Here is a 17,200-nt window from a genome sequence, read left to right on the forward strand (position 1 = left end):
TCCTCTCTGATATAAATTCTGACAGAAACAACAACTCACACTGGAGAAATTGCGCTGAATTTTGACAAACTATCATTAACTACTCACCGCTATAGTTACCAATTCCGTGAATATATTTTATTATTTTCTGTCTGGATTTCGAATTTCCTTAGGGCCAAGTTTTGAGGGGTTACGTACACAAATATTCATTAATTTGTAGATGTGATACATACGATAACGCATACGGTTTTAATACTCTGATGTTTGCTTGATAAACTGATAGAGAGACGGAGAGGATCGGAGCGGTATTTTTGACGGGAAAGTTGATAAAAGATCGAACCTCTTTGGAGCAATCGACGGACATTTTGAACCGACACGAATCGTGGCGCTGAACGGCAGTCACGTGACCGCGACCGATCAGTTGCCAAAGATGGCGACGGAGAGTGACAGGAACAACAGTCGGTACGAGTTCGTTGTAAATATTATAGGTAAAAACTTGTTTTTTTCAAAAAACCAACGGCATAAGCGAGTACATTTATCAAGTGTATCGTATAATTTCATCGTTCTCTGTGATAGCTTTGGCAGTTGGGATTTTCCATCGCTGGCATGTGTCCACAATATTCGAAAGCGACCGGCATTTCTCGCATTTGTCCGAGATCGAGAGGGAAATGTCGTTCCGCACGGAAATGGTACGAAATCTTGACCGAATTCCGAAAGGCCAAGCAAACTTCGCTACTCCGGAAATATCCGGTATATTACTCGTTTGTTTTCCTATTTCGCAGGGAATGTATTACTCCTACTTCAAAACTATCGCGGAATCGAAGACGTTCATGGAGGGCTGGGAAAAAATCAGCCACGATAACATTTCGGAATATGGCAATGTTATAAACGCCGGTAAAAAGTATAGTCTGCTGCCAGAGGTACTGTACTCCAATTGGGGAAATCCCATGTTAGTTCGACTGCGGATGTTCGTGCAAATATTTCAAGATTGTATACAGAAGGGGACACTGGTTTTTGTGACCTTGAAATGCGCTACGTAATTATACACGAAATCACTGTTTATACAGTTTATAAGAATGTATTTTCAATACCCTGTACTGTATTGTTATGTCTGTGTTAGTTAGTCTACAATACTTGTATTGACAATGCATTCCAAGGGCGTCGAAACCAGTTAAGATTTGAACTAGAACAAATCTGGACTGTGCAGAATTTTATAGAATCAAATAAATGCACCAAATTCGCAGTCTACATACGATAACGGTAGGCAATAACAGTTTCTGGATTGCAGTTGCTAGCTGGTTGGCTGTATCATTGTGCCAAGAATTTGGGGATCATTTCTGTAGAGGAGTGCTGGCAAGTAAGATTTGTTTATATCGGATTTGTATCCAGAGTCCGGCTCTTGTACCCACGAGCACTCGATTCCTCAGTCGTAACACTTTATCTACCAGATACTCATTAATAGGCTTTTCAATCATTCTACTGTACCAAATAGAAGCTTAAAAAATTTCTTTTAGACGGTAACTCCAATTATTAGGTTATGTTATTGAGTGTGAGTTGTTGATTTATGATCAAAGTTTCTGTTGCTGTTGGAGTATCTATTAAAAAATCCTCGGCTGTGGGCCATAGACTCCCATGATGTAATCGTTGGTACATAATGTGTTACGATATCTTGCGTTCGACTCTGTATACAATAAAAAGTAAAGCAGCCTCCTCCTATAGAGTGACCAGAAAAACGTGGATTTTAGATAGAAAGAGGAGAAGGAGTGCCTCCCGTGACCAGTTGCAAGGGCCTGGAAGTTCCAGTGTACTTCTACTTGGATGTGGTGTGGACCAGCACGGTATTCACTGCCGCGACGCTGTTCCTCTATTCCACGTACCTGGGCAAGAGCCTGGGCAGTGGGATCATCGCTGTGCTCTTGTTCTTCTACAATCACAATGAATGCACGCGAGTGCAATGGACTCCGCCGCTCCGCGAGAGTTTCGCCTACCCTGTGATACTCTATCAGATGTACTCGGTGACCGTGTTCCTGAGAGAAAGCCCGAGTCACGTGATCGTGCCCACAAATTTATTGGTGGTGCGTTGAGCCCAGACTTATACCGAAATGTAAAATACCGGTATGACGTCATACCGCTATATGTAAATACCAGTATGTTTACTTATATTTACCGGTAATTTTCTTGATTTTCTTATTTTATTGCAACACAATTTTCAGAATATTTTTTGGCAACGCTTTAAATCCTATACAGATAAGGTGTAGGGATTGTGGTGAAACGGGAAAGATTTTTAAAAGAACTTGAAGAACACAGATATAGCATGCATAGATAGAAATACATATAGCACTCTTGCAACGTTCGTTCTCAGCGTGCTGCTTCAAAATTCTCGCTCGCGCTAAAAAACCATTGTAAATCGCTGTATCGTATCAGGCAATTTTTGCCTATCGTAGAACTCTTATCTTCTGGTAAGAGGACTATGGTAAACACCGTAGCGTTTGCCACACAACCTAAAAGCGCCGGTATTTATTTCGGTTTTCGGTATAGCTTTGCTGACGTAATACCGGTTTTGAGTTCCTGGTTGAATCTGCGAACGCCGACGAGCCTGGTACTCCTGCAACATAACCAGCACTTGAATCGTTTCAGGAAATTGGATGGTCGACGCTGATGAGCCTGTGCTTCTGGCAATTCTCGCACTTCGTGTTCACCACGCAGATCATCGCGCTGCTCATACTAAAATGGATGAAGGTGATACCGAACGACGTGTACAGATCCATCTGCTTGTCGCACTTGTGGCCGATATACGTGGCCACGAAGATAACCGACGGAAGCTTGTTGCACTTCTCGCTGTACCAGTGCTTGCTGGTCACCAGCGTCCTCATAACTTTCCAAGATGTCCTGATCCGGTTGATCGGCAGGGAACTGCGGACAGGTTTCGAGATAGTTCTCGTAGTGGTCAGCACATGGCTCTTGAAGTCCCTGTTGTCGCTGCTATCCGAGGACGACGCGCACGTGTTCGGCATATTAAAAGCGAAGCTGACCAACTACAAAGACTTCCACACGATGCTCTACACTTGTTCGGCCGAGTTCGATTTCCTGCCGTTCAGAAGCTACGACGCTATCATAAGGACTATGCTGTTGCCGCTCGCCGTGCTAGCTGGGGTTCTGATAGTCTACTACTGGTACAGGGGTTTCAAGAGCAAAGGCTACCCCAAGTGCATAGAGGCGGACCTCGCGTACAATGGACTGCAGACTGGCGCGTTTATAATCATGGCTGTGTTCATCATGAGACTGAAGCTGTTCATGAATCCGCATCTATGTATAATTGCCGGGACCGTCTGCGCTAGTAGATACCTGGACAAAGTCGGGCTGAAGAACAAGATGGTGAAAATGGCTTTGGCGGTTCTGGTGATATCGGCGATGTCCTATCATGGGCTGGAGAGGTTCCGCGAGGAGAGAAGCGTCATTGGTAATTACGAGAGAGTCTGTAGGCTCTGTACGAGTAGTCTTCATTTATTTTGGTTGTAAATATTCTTTTGATTCGAGTTCTCGGAAGTCTACATTAGGAGATTCGTTAGTATAGGGAATTGGGGGTAGTAGTGGATCTTTTAACCTTGCAGGAGAGTTCAGCAACATCGAGCAGGAACAGCTTTTCGAGTGGATAAAGAAGAACACTCCGGAACATGCGGTGTTCGCCGGCAAGATGTCCTTGATGGCGAACTTGATGCTGTCGACTCGCAGGCCTATCGTCAACAACCCCTATTACGAGAGCAAGGAGATGAGGTGCGGGGATCTAGAGTCTCCGATTGGTCTGTTTGCTATCAGCTCTTTTGTTTCAGGGATAGGACAATGAAGGTGTACGAGATTTTCAGCAGAAAGGACGTGTCCTCTGTGTACATGACACTGAGGAACATGAGAGTGGGATACGTTATCCTGGAGAAGCCTACGTGTCTGGGCTTTGCGAAATTGTAATTAATCTGCCAGGATTTTTAATAGAAAGGAATCATCCTTTTTCTGGTACAGCAGAGGGTGTTTTATCTTTTCAGGCCACAAGGCTGCCAGATGATCGATCTCTGGGACATGGTTGACAACGGAACTGCCAAGGCCATCGGGAAACCACCCCTCTGCCCTACTTTGTACCAAGGGAACTCGTATCCCTTTAAGAGGGCGTTCGTGAACCACAGATACGTTGTCCTACAACTAGACTACTCGCAATACGTCGTGCTGAAGCCAAAGAACCCTTTGAACTACCAAGCTTGAGGACATTTGAATTCGGGAACGACAAATTGAATATACCTCGAGAGAAGATATTTTTCCGGGAGAGAGAGTGAGAAAGGCAGTTATGTATCATACTTATATAAATATATATATTTTTTGTAAACACGGATGCGTGAGTGCGAGCCAAAGGAGAGATGTTAGATGATAGATTTTGAATAAAACGTTAGGCTGATTTTCTAAGAGGCGCGTTTGTGATCTGGTCTATCCTGTGTCCTCTACTCCAGTGTTGAGAACTAGTTTAGGTACATTGTTCATAGTTCGTATGTTCGATAATAAATTCTGAAATTTGAGTGTAATTGATCAAGGTCTTGTCGAATATTTTTAAAAGCGTGTGTCGAGAGTGTTTTGTTATTTTGAGGTGTCGTTCTTGTAATACTGTTGCAAAGTACCAAATTTTCTGACATTTTTGTATTTTTATTTAACCATACGGAGCTCTGGCATTTTTCAATGGTAAAAGGGATGTAGAAAAAGTTGTTCAACTAATTTGGCTGACACTGTTTGATGTTTTCTAAGCCGTTGGCTAAGTTACAGCCGTCGTACAACTAAAAATAACCAAAGAATTTTTAGTATTTAAATTTTGAACTATTTTGCAAATTTTAACTTGTGCAACTAGTTTTGCTACTCAGTACAGCTATTAGCCACTTTTCGAATTTGTTATTTGGTAGATGTTTGAGCCGCCATTATCTTCAGCGGCGAGTCACGCCACTTTTAACCCCTCGGAGTCCGGGTCAGGCTTGACCCAGGGTATGAAAATCGTCATTCAATTGGCCAGTTTCAGTGGAATTAATTAAATGAGATGAAAAGAACTACCTTCGAAAATATGTTCTAGAAAATTAATAATGCAGCGAAACCGTTCGAGGGTTCAAGCGTCATCTTCGAGTATAATTTTTTATCGAGCAGACGGTACAATAATTAACGAAAAAAAAGGATATGAAAATCGTCGTTCAATTGGTCAGTTTCAGTGGAATTAATTAAATGAGATGAAAAGAACTACCTTCGAAAATATGTTCTAGAAAATTACTAATGCAGCGAAACCGTCCGAGGGTTCAAGCGTCATCTTCGAGTATAATTTTTTATCGAGCAGAGGGTACATTAATTAATGAAAAAAAGGGTATGAAAATCGTCATTCAATTGGTCAGTTTCAGTGGAATTAATTAAATGAGATGAAAAGAACTACCTTCGAAAATATGTTCTAGAAAATTAATAATGCAGCGAAACCGTCCGAGGGTTAAAGCGTCATCTTCGAGTATAATTTTTTATCGAGCAGACGGTACAATAATTAACGAAAAAAAAGGATATGAAAATCGTCGTTCAATTGGTCAGTTTCAGTGGAATTAATTAAATGAGATGAAAAGAACTACCTTCGAAAATATGTTCTAGAAAATTAATAATGCAGCGAAACCGTTCGAGGGTTCAAGCGTCATCTTCGAGTATAATTTTTTATCGAGCAGACGGTACAATAATTAACGAAAAAAAAAGGATATGAAAATCGTCATTCAATTGGTCAGTTTCAGTGGAATTAATTAAATGAGATGAAAAGAACTACCTTCGAAAATATGTTCTAGAAAATTAATAATGCAGCGAAACCGTTCGAGGGTTAAAGCGTCATCTTCAAGTATAATTTTTTATCGAGCAGACGGTACAATAATTAACGAAAAAAAAGGATATGAAAATCGTCATTCAATTGGTCAGTTTCAGTGGAATTAATTAAATGAGATGAAAAGAACTACCTTCGAAAATATGTTCTAGAAAATTACTAAACAATGCACCGAAACCGTTCGAGGGTTAAAGCGTCATCTTCGAGTATAATTTTTTCATCGACCAGACCGATAATTAAAAAAAATATATTCGCAAGGTCAAAAGTACGTCTCTACGGAATCCAAAGGTTTCGCAAGAGTGTACTGTGTATCCTCTTGGAAATAAATTCGTAAACAAGCCGACGCATGTTCGCGATCAGAGTAACGACCGGAGATTAGAGCGCGCGCGCTCCTCGTTCGAGGCGCAGTAGAAAAAAATCGAATTTTTCCGCCGATTTCGCTGAAAGTCGGCCGCGTTTTCCGCGGAGGTAGTCGCGCCGTGGAATCGGAATCAGGCGACGAAAAATCGAACCTTGCCGCGAAGATAGCTCCGTTATAGCCACGCGGCGTAGCACCTTCACTTCGCCGTGTAACAGGCAGTATAGTCGGAGCCCTGGCAGCGCTATACTACGTTGTGCCGCTGACCCAAATGAATCCTATGGCTAGTCAGTCCCGGTCCGGGCTTCTTCGCGGCAATATTACTCGCTCGGCCACAGCTGGCACCGTTCGAGCACGCCTCTCCGCGTCGGTCAATTAAAAATCATCGATCCTCGATCGGGCCGCCGCGAGTGTCTCTTTACAACGCGCTATCGCGTGTCCGAAAAATCCGAGGCCACCGAGGCCTGCCCATATTGCAGAAACCGGGGGCACCAGTGAAATTCTACGCGCTCCCTAAACAGTGAAAGTTTCCGATTCGGTAGAAACGTCCTCGATCAGCCCCGAAAAAAATTCCGCTGTGTATCACGGTTGAAAAAATCGGACCGGAGAAGAAATTTCGAAATTCGCATGAAGAGCCGGCGGCCGATTTTCGGTTTCAGTGGGATAAGTGGGTTCAGTGAACAAATGTGAGAATTTGAGCATTTTCGAAGAGAGCTAGTCACGCGCCGGACCGGAAATTGGCAGGCCGAGGATGCCAATGACAAAGGCGAAAACATAGAAATCGCATTCGCCAGGATCCGATCGATCGAGATCCGCGCGCACTCGCAGACTCCAGACAGCGATGCGGCTGCATTCCGCGGCAACCGTCCGTCCGCATAATCATTGACACTCTGCAGTGAGTACAGAATTTCTTTTTCTTTTTTTTTTTTGTTTCCTTTAGGGTAACGTTGTCAGTTTCTTTCCGCGGTCTCGTTAACGAAGGAAATGATTTGTGGAATATCAAGGACGCCTCCGCCTCGCGTCCTTGCGTCGGCTTATGAACGGTGCATTAATTCGCTCAATGAGCATAACAATGTAAATGCAGTCCTCAATCGGATGCGCCGACCCTCCGCTGCACAGTAATTTCGAAATTGTGCTCGTTCCGCGGTGGAATTCTAATTTCGTCTCATTCCGGAGCCTCGATTCGCCGGGTATCGCCGATCTACCGGCTGACCTTTTTCATTCGATCGTGATCCTTCGATCATCCTGCACACGAACACGTCGATCATTGTTGCAGCGGATCTGTTAATGATTTTTAACGGTGATCATTGTCGCACCTGTTTTCAATATATGCAGTTCGCACTTTGGAACGGTGAAGCAGGAAAATGGAATAACAGGTCGAGGGAATTGATTTTTATTGCATAAATCAGAGCCGTTATGTGTCGAGAACGTGATCCAGAAGTTTCAGAATGAAATTCGAATTGTTAGCAATCCCACGTGGAAAAGAAGTCCTAGTACTCCCGGAAAAGCAACTTCAGAACACCGCATTGTTATTAATTTTCGAATGTTTCAAAGGGAATTGTGCCCTTTATACGAGTTATTTCATCTAAAAGATGCGGATGTTTGAATTTTTGCTCCGAAGTAAAATAAATAATTAGTGGACGAGAAACAGACTTTCCATGGAAAAGAAATGTTAGTAATCTCGGAAAAGCAAGTTCAGAGCACCGCATTGTTATTAATTTTCCAATGTTTCAAATGGAATTGTGCCCTTTATACGAGTTATTTTATTTAAAAGATGCGGATGATTGAATTTTTGCTCCGAAGTAAAGTAAATAATTAGTGGACGAGAAACAGACTGTCCATGGAAAATAAGTGCTAGTAATTTCGGAAAAGCAAGTTCAGAGCACCGCATTGTTATTAATTTTCCAATGTTTCAAATGGAATTGTGCCCTTTATACGAGTTATTTTATCTAAAAGATGCGGATGTTTGAATTTTTGCTCCGAAGTAAAATAAATAATTAGTGGACGAGAAACAGACTGTCCATGGAAAAGAAATGTTAGTAATCTCGGAAAAGCAAGTTCAGAGCACCGCATTGTTATTAATTTTCCAATGTTTCAAATGGAATTGTGCCCTTTATACGAGTTATTTTATCGAAAATATATTTGAAATTTTCAAGACCAATTTGGAATAGCATAAATGGACATATTAATGTAAAAAGGAATTGTTTCTGTTTTCTGGTTCAGATTTGTTCTACCTTGGCCGATGACGAGCACACGGAAGGCTAATTGTCCATTGACTGCACTGTCCCTAATTTATGAATGACACTAATATTTTCTACTTAGCAGTCGCGCTCTAATGTGCGTGGGCCTTGGTACCTTCGAGCACTGTCTTCCAGCCGATAGAAATATTAGGAACAATGTGTGGATAGTCGTTTAACACTCAAATAGACTTTAAGGGCTGTCGCAGCACGATTAAAAATTATTCTAATAATTGTACTGTGGGTTTTATACATTCATGACAACAATTAGTAGGTGACATTCAAAATAGAAATGCCGTGTTATTCTCAGCTCACTAAAATCACACGAAGAAGAAGAAAACGCCTATTCAGCTTCTGTATCCTACAAGACAATTTTTATTTTGCACAAGAGTCCGCTTTCTATAAATAATTATTTGATACGCAGTGATAAAACTGTTGGAAAATTGTCGAAGATGGAGCCCCACTTACCAATTTGGTAAAACTGAATGTCAGATCGAGTCGTTGCATTTTTCAAGTCAACTAATTTTTAAGTCTTCGGGCTTCGTTTTATGCAAGGTTTGTTATAAATTGCACGTGCAATTTATCAGGGCATTCAGTGGAATTTTATTTCCTAAATTGAGTTATAACAGTCTTTATGCCTCCTAGAATTTTACTAGATTTGAACCATTTAATTAGGTCCGTGAATATGCTCAGTATATTTTTTATTCTTCTGGGTGTCCATTGTTTAAACGAATTTTACGCTCACCCTGAATTTCGCTGGATTCCGATTGTTCGATCTAACTGTATCCTTGCTCAACTATGTCAGCACGGTAGTCCGCAACTACTTTCCATTGAATTTTCTGCTGACCTGTAACGTTATCAGATAAACCGGCGAATGTTGCATACGCGCGGTGACATAATTTTATTTTCATCTTAATGGAATGCATGTGGGACAGTGACTACTGCGATCGACCTATCTTATCTCTCTGCAGAAAACATTCGCGGCTCTCGAAACAACAAATCATATTAAATCCCAGGTTCGTCCGAGCGATGACTGCATCAATCTGTAGAAAGTTATCGTAAAACGAAACGTAAAAAGAAATAATTAGGAAATAATTAGAGTACACCTCGCGTTCAGCTTCGATCACGGGGCAACTGCTTTATTTCCATAACCGATCCTTGGTATCCCTGAATGGAAGAGTGCGCGAGGAGTGTGTCGATGTATAAATTTGATTCTTCTCTTCTTCTTCTTTTTTTTTTCTTTTTTCTTCGAGCTTAACGTTCCGTGCCGCGTGGGCATTTACCGTAAGCGAGACTCGTTTTATTCCTCTCTCGACAGAGAGAATAGCTGGCAGCACGATTCGCCGGAAAACGTAACAGCTGATCGTCTAGCTCAGCGTTCGAGGATATAAAAAAGAATTCTTGTAACTAGATAGTGGCTTTTAGTGCACAGTAAAACTGCAATTGCCGAGCGTACTGCATTCGTCATTGCGCACGCTGCGTTCCAGAAGCAGCTCCCAGCCTTCGCCGTCGCAATTTTTACTGCCAACACCACCGTTCCACTTCGAACTGTGCTCAATAAAATCCTCTGTTTTTGCCGGCGACCTTTGATCCCCGCAATGAACTCTAATTCGATAGATTAATATTTTTAATATTCACTTTTATCGAGTCGCATTAGCATCGGTGGAAATGATATTGAACGCGTAAATTCGAATAGGATCCCGATAGAGAATTGAGCATACTATCTATTATATTGAGAAAGTATGTAAATCTATTATATTGTGAGAATCGAGAATTATATTGAGAATTATACTGATTATATTGAGAATTGAGATAGCAGGCTCGAGAAACGCGACGACTCAATTAATTCATTTAACATTTATTTTTACCGAATTGGTAGGTCCAAGTCATATTGCCCCGCAGGATTAATTAATTTTTTAATTCGGGACGACGAGTTGGTTAGTCATTTGAGTTCGCTGCTAGCTTTCAGGTACTCTTCATTTCCTTTTAAATTCGGAAAAGCAATTTTTTTAGTTGCGCCACAGTTAGGCCGCCTCGAAGTGGTCTGAAACGCGAAATGACATTTTGCCAAAAAATCAACTGTCAACTGGCTTTCTAAATATCCATTGAAAATGAAAAAATTAATAAAATTTAATCAATATGATTACTGTAATAAACGGTCACAGTTGGAAGTTTTGAAGACAGCCTTTCTCATGGAAAAAATTGCTTTTCTTCTTTGAGATGCCGTGACGATTTTAATATTTTCCTTCCAATTTTTTTTTTAATGAAAGGTTTATCTTGAAGCTATAAATTACCACTGTCGATTAAAAATTACTATTCATAATGTATTAAACATGTCATGCCAAATGCAATGTAGAAAATTTTCAAAATTCTTAAGACTCCGCAAGGAATATCTTCTGTATCGTACGAGATCATAGAATTTTACAAAATGGAGTATTTTCAGCATACTTTCTTCTACACGATCATGTAAGAATTATTTCCCATCTCGTCCCATATCACAAGTTATTATTGCTTAAAGTCGGACACCTCAGTATACCTTGTCCATTAGGTCAGTATATCTTCTAAGACAGAAGAGATCATGGAATCTTTACAAAATGGAATATCTACGGCACGCTTTCTTCTATATAATCGTGCAAGAATTATTACCAATCTCGTTCAATATCACAAGTTATTATTATTTAAAGTCGCACGCGTCGGGACTCTCTGACGACTAAAAAACACTAGGCACTAAACCAAACTCTATTTAAAGACCGATTTTTCAAAAACGTCGAGGTATAATATATTTACTAAGCAGAATGTGTCTCTAAAAGTTGTTAAATTTGTAAATGTATTTAAAAAAAACCAAGAAAAGGTATAAAAGTTACACCAAAATGTTAATAAATTTCGCGTTTTATACCACTGCGCGACAATATGCAAAAATTTTCTGCATCCTTTGCGAGAACCAGGGAATATACAGAAATGTATTTCCCCCTCCTATGGTACATGGAAAATAATAGAACGATGAGTGGAGGAGTGGAGTGAAGAATACACCGTGAGTGTACTGTTTAAACTTTTCGCCTGCTCATTTGTTTGTATAACATCCGCGTTCTAATCGTAGTGTTCACATTGGTGCAAACTGTTCTGTTCGTGTTATAATTGTGGTACAAGTTTTATTATCTCGATTTTACAAACGATCTGTGCATAATTAGAGGAGAAATCCTGTTCGAGGGAGTGGAATTTAGGAAAATTCCAAAACCAAGAAAATTGATGAGGAATTTTGGGGCTAGGACGCGTTCCTCGGCTTCGTTCCTGACCGGCGCACAGTGGGCAATTTGGACAAAATCAAGCAACTTTCGATAGGAATGAGGTAGAGCGATGAAATTTTTTTTAAATGAAAGCTGCAACTTTGTAGAATATGGGAAAAATAGAGAGATTGTGGTACGAACGTTTTCTAACCACGAGAAAATTCGTTAAACGCGCACAAATTCAAGAAAATTTTAGTTTTCCCAATACCGCGCGCGGAAAAAATTTCTTTTTAACATGCTATACATCATTTCCCATAGATTTGTTCGCGCTGATTTCAAATCTGGTCTCAAAATTTGTCTACGGCCTGAGGATTTTGCGAAAAATAGATTTTTGTGACAAAAACTAATGAAGTAATTTTTTCGTTGAAATGATCGGATGGTAATAATCTCTCTATTTTTCCCATATTCTACAATGTTGCAGCTTTCATTTAAAAAAGATTTCATCGCTCTACCTCGTTCCTATCGAAAGTTCCTTGATTTTGAATCCGATTTTGTCCAAATTGCCCACTGTGCGGCGTGAACGGCAGGAAACACGATACGGGGACGTGATCGAGGAGAGAAGACTCCTAGTCCGCGAAATAGCCGTTCTTCCCTGACCTCGAAACCACGCGGAACACAGACAAGCGTTGCTGCCGGTTGCGTCGTCGCCTAAGGAATTTGGCACGCGCGTTCCACGCATCGAGGCGATCGTGTCTCTCTTGTTGAAGAAACACGTCGAAGCTCCGGACCGAGGCGGCTTAAAAGCAGCTTCGAAGCCGTACACAGAGCAAAGCCACAGCCGGCGGCTAGCCCGTCGTCCTGAATCTACGGGACACGATCAACCTGATCGTCGCAAACTGAGACACGAGCTGCCTAAACGTGGCAAACACTCCATCTTACCATTCCTGTCCGACGAAAATCAATTTTGTAATGTTAGCACAATATTTAAGCTGCGACACTATCTTTGAATTCGCGCAATTTTAACACTGCTACAGGCATTTGCAGAAGACACCTGTGTGACCTAAATGTAGAAAAAGGCCCCTTCTGCCAGTGTATTTCCGTGAAACAAAATTTTGTAAAGATGGCATATTTTTACTCTTTCAGATTCATTTAGTTTTAAGGGGGCTACAGGAATTTGAGTGCAGCAGATACCTGTGTGACCTAAACGTAGAAAATGGTCCCTTTTGCCAGTGTATTTTGTTGAAACAAAATTTTGTGAAGGTGACACGATATTTAAGCTGGGACAATATTTTTACTCTTGCAGATTCATTTATTTTTAAGGGGGCTACATGAATCTGAATGCAGCAAATACCTGTGTCACCTAAACGTAGAAAATGGTCCCTTTTGCCAGTGTATTTCGATGAAACAAAATTTTGTAAAAATGGCACAATATTTTAGCTGGGACAATATTTTTACTCTTGCAGATTCATTTATTTTTAAGGGGGCTACATGAATCTGAATGCAGCAAATACCTGTGTCACCTAAACGTAGAAAATGGTCCCTTTTGCCAGTGTATTTCGATGAAACAAAATTTTGTAAAAATGGCACAATATTTTAGCTGGGACACTATTTTTACACTTTCAGATTCATTTATTTTTAAAGGTGCTACATGAATTTGAGTACAGCAGACATCTGTGTGACCTAAACGTAGAAAATGGTCCCTTTTGCCAGTATATTTCGTTGAAACAAAATTTTGTAAAAATGGCACAATATTTTAGCTGGGACAATATTTTTACTCTTTCAGATTCATTTATTTTTAAGGGGGCTACATGTATCTGAATGCAGCAAATACCTGTGTCACCCAAACGTAGAAAATGGTCCCTTTTGCCAGTGTATTTCGATGAAACAAAATTTTGTGAAGATGACACGATATTTAAGCTGGGACAATATTTTTACTCTTGCAGATTCATTTATTTTTAAGGGGGCTACATGAATCTGAATGCAGCAAATACCTGTGTCACCTAAACGTAGAAAATGGTCCCTTTTGCCAGTGTATTTTGTTGAAACAAAATTTTGTGAAGGTGACACGATATTTAAGCTGGGACAATATTTTTACTCTTGCAGATTCATTTATTTTTAAGGGGGCTACATGAATCTGAATGCAGCAAATGCCTGTGTCACCTAAACGTAGAAAATGGTCCCTTTTGCCAGTGTATTTCGATGAAACAAAATTTTGTAAAAATGGCACAATATTTTAGCTGGGACACTATTTTTACACTTTCAGATTCATTTATTTTTAAAGGTGCTACATGAATTTGAGTACAGCAGACATCTGTGTGACCTAAACGTAGAAAATGGCCCCTTTTGCCAGTATATTTCGATGAAACAAAATTTTGTAAAAATGGCACAATATTTTAGCTGGGACAATATTTTTACTCTTTCAGATTCATTTATTTTTAAGGGGGCTACATGTATCTGAATGCAGCAAATACCTGTGTAACCTAATCGCAGAAAATGGTCCCTTTTGCCACTGTATTTCGATGAAATAAAATTTTGTAAAAATGGCACAATATTTAAGCTGGGACAATATTTTTACTCTTTCAGATTCATTTATTTTTAAGGGGGCTACATGTATCTGAATGCAGCAAATACCTGTGTCACCTAAACGTAGAAAATGGTCCCTTTTGCCAGTGTATTTCGATGAAACAAAATTTTGTGAAGATGACACGATATTTAAGCTGGGACAATATTTTTACTCTTGCAGATTCATTTATTTTTAAGGGGGCTACATGAATCTGAATGCAGCAAATGCCTGTGTCACCTAAACGTAGAAAATGGTCCCTTTTGCCAGTGTATTTCGATGAAACAAAATTTTGTAAAAATGGCACAATATTTTAGCTGGGACACTATTTTTACACTTTCAGATTCATTTATTTTTAAAGGTGCTACATGAATTTGAGTACAGCAGACATCTGTGTGACCTAAACGTAGAAAATGGCCCCTTTTGCCAGTATATTTCGATGAAACAAAATTTTGTAAAAATGGCACAATATTTTAGCTGGGACAATATTTTTACTCTTTCAGATTCATTTATTTTTAAGGGGGCTACATGTATCTGAATGCAGCAAATACCTGTGTAACCTAATCGCAGAAAATGGTCCCTTTTGCCACTGTATTTCGATGAAATAAAATTTTGTAAAAATGGCACAATATTTTAGCTGGGACACTATTTTTACACTTTCAGATTCATTTATTTTTAAAGGTGCTACATGAATTTGAGTACAGCAGACATCTGTGTGACCTAAACGTAGAAAATGGTCCCTTTTGCCAGTATATTTCGATGAAACAAAATTTTGTAAAAATGGCACAATATTTTAGCTGGGACAATATTTTTACTCTTTCAGATTCATTTATTTTTAAGGGGGCTACATGTATCTGAATGCAGCAAATACCTGTGTCACCTAAACGTAGAAAATGGTCCCTTTTGCCAGTGTATTTCGATGAAACAAAATTTTGTGAAGATGACACGATATTTAAGCTGGGACAATATTTTTACACTTTCAGATTCATTTATTTTTAAAGGTGCTACATGAATTTGAGTACAGCAGACATCTGTGTGACCTAAACGTAGAAAATGGTCCCTTTTGCCAGTATATTTCGATGAAACAAAATTTTGTAAAAATGGCACAATATTTGAGCTGGGACACTGTTTTTATTTTTCCAGATTCATTTAGTTTTAAGGGGGTTACATGACTTTGAGTAGAATAGACTCCTGTATAGCCTAACCACTATATTACCATTGCATCCCGATGGAACAAGGTTTTGTAGAGATAGTGCAATCTTTGGGCCATAGGACAAAACAGTGAATTCCCGATATAAGTCATTTGCGCGGTTCTGGCGAGTGACATTTAGACGAAGTCTGTGGTTCTCGCCGAACGTTGCATTTGAAATGCACAGTGCATGCTGGAAATGTATAAATCAGTATCCGTGGTGGTGTGGGTAGTCCCAGTGACCTTTAAACGCGAGGCTCGCAGTGACTTATATAGGGAATTCACTGTATTCTCGTTTTCCAAATCCGTTCATTTTGAACGTTGCTACAGGAGCTTGAATTATGTTTCACGTGTAATAAAAATTGTTTAACACCGCCATCTATTTCGCTGCCTATCTTCGTCGTTAAAATATTGTATGAAACGAACGTGCCACCTTCGCGAAACATTAACACTGGAACTACCGAACCACTCGATATGACTGGTCCCTAATTTTTTCTTTCGCAATTACTGAAATTATGAAAATGTTTTTATCAGAAATTTTTGAATGATCATTTATTAGAGTACACATTAAAATAAAAATGATATGAGGTTTGATGTTGTCATTATTACAAAACGATATACATCAGTCAGTATTTATTACTCGGTAGTTCTAGTGTTAAAGGAATTCAGTATAACAACGTTGTGTACTCCCTAAATATTGTGCCATGTTCATTAACCCTTTGTATTATTTATAATATCGAGTCAGACTCGTGACGAAGACTTCAAATAGAATTTTCGAAATTAGAAATTCTATTTTATCGTAGTCAATATTCAGCCGTCAGAGAACAAATTATACAATAAGTTATACAATAATCTTTTATTTCTCCCAGTCGATTATAGGCATCGAAGAAATTCCAATTATCGTAATCATTAGACTGCGGATTTGATGCATTTATGACAAAAATGGGTAGGCGTATTTTAAAACAGTAAAAACATTAGAAAAATGTTACTGTTACCTTATTTTCAACCTATTATACATATTAAGAAAGCAAAAAAAAATTGCTATTTCACTTCAGTCTGTTGCAATTCAAGTAGAAAATTTTTATTTTCCATACAGATCCTAGTAACCATAAAATAAATTGCAGCGGTGGTAATTAAGGCGTTAAATACCAGCGCGCATACAAATTATTTTGATCGAAGGCGAAACGTTAATTTGGCGAACGTTCAAATTGTTCAACCGCTCGGAACGGAAAATTGTTTAATTGGTGTTTCAGGGACGAAAGTGCGATTTCGGGGCCCAAATTTTTCGCGCGTTCGGGCTGCGTCGAGTGCACCGTGCAACGATAATGCGTTCGCCGATGCAAACCGGACGGCCGCGCCTAATCTTCCCCTGCCACCGAGACAGATCGGCTCTCGGTTACTTTCTCGCGGGAACAGTATTCGTAACCCACTTCTCGACAGGACGATGCAGTCACCCCGGTCCCCGGTATAGTCTGCGACGCAGCGTGCTGGCACCGGTGCCAACACTCGATTTAGAAGGATCTAATTCGCTCGAGTTACCTTCGGTCGTTCGCATCGGCCACATCGTCCTCAAGCGGTTACTCAACCTCCCCTCCCCCCCCCCCTCGATAATTCACTACCATGCTCTTCCGGGTGCCTTTGTTTTCGGGATTATGCGCTCGGCCATTCCAACCGGCTCTATTTCCATTCGTCAGCGTTCTTTGATCTTTTGTTTACCGAATTTTCTTCCTCCCACTCTTCGCTTCGGACTCCATTTTGTGCAGTAGTGATTATTTGAAACGTGAGAC

The 17,200-nt window shown here is 40.0% G+C and overlaps 2 protein-coding genes across 9 annotated transcripts in view; both read left to right on the forward strand.

Annotated features, from left to right (window-relative positions):
* Nucleotides 1-267: 267 nt before the first annotated feature.
* Nucleotides 268-4,428, forward strand: LOC143360836 (C-mannosyltransferase dpy-19). The gene is made up of 9 exons (XM_076799991.1): nt 268-467; nt 556-668; nt 762-899; nt 1,268-1,336; nt 1,725-2,054; nt 2,617-3,439; nt 3,591-3,753; nt 3,810-3,938; nt 4,017-4,428. The coding sequence occupies exons 1-9, from the start codon at nt 410-412 to the stop codon at nt 4,228-4,230; spliced, it is 2,037 nt and encodes a 678-aa protein (XP_076656106.1). The 5' UTR covers nt 268-409; the 3' UTR covers nt 4,231-4,428.
* Nucleotides 4,429-6,476: 2,048 nt separating this feature from the next.
* The window catches only part of LOC143360705 (uncharacterized), a 55,374-nt gene continuing 44,650 nt past the window's right edge, over nt 6,477-17,200 (forward strand). For 7 of the 8 annotated variants that reach the window (XR_013083327.1, XR_013083329.1, XR_013083333.1 and 4 more), the window contains exon 1: nt 6,478-7,098. The gene's annotated coding sequence lies outside the window, so the exon portion shown is untranslated. Of the gene's footprint in view, nt 7,099-17,200 lie in introns of all 8 variants that reach the window. The other variant, XM_076799835.1, reaches the window with a different exon arrangement.

Source organism: Halictus rubicundus, chromosome 1 (assembly GCF_050948215.1).
Source record: "Halictus rubicundus isolate RS-2024b chromosome 1, iyHalRubi1_principal, whole genome shotgun sequence".
Lineage (NCBI taxonomy): Eukaryota > Metazoa > Arthropoda > Insecta > Hymenoptera > Halictidae > Halictus > Halictus rubicundus.

Bases quoted from the DNA above. Each gene is read 5' to 3' on its own strand.
- LOC143360836 (XM_076799991.1), top strand. From the start codon at position 410: ATGGCGACGGAGAGTGACAGGAACAACAGTCGGTACGAGTTCGTTGTA. The intron at 468-555 runs GTAAAAACTTGT...TCTCTGTGATAG, and splicing joins GTTCGTTGTAAATATTATAG to CTTTGGCAGTTGGGATTTTC. The intron at 669-761 runs GTACGAAATCTT...CCTATTTCGCAG, and splicing joins TGTCGTTCCGCACGGAAATG to GGAATGTATTACTCCTACTT.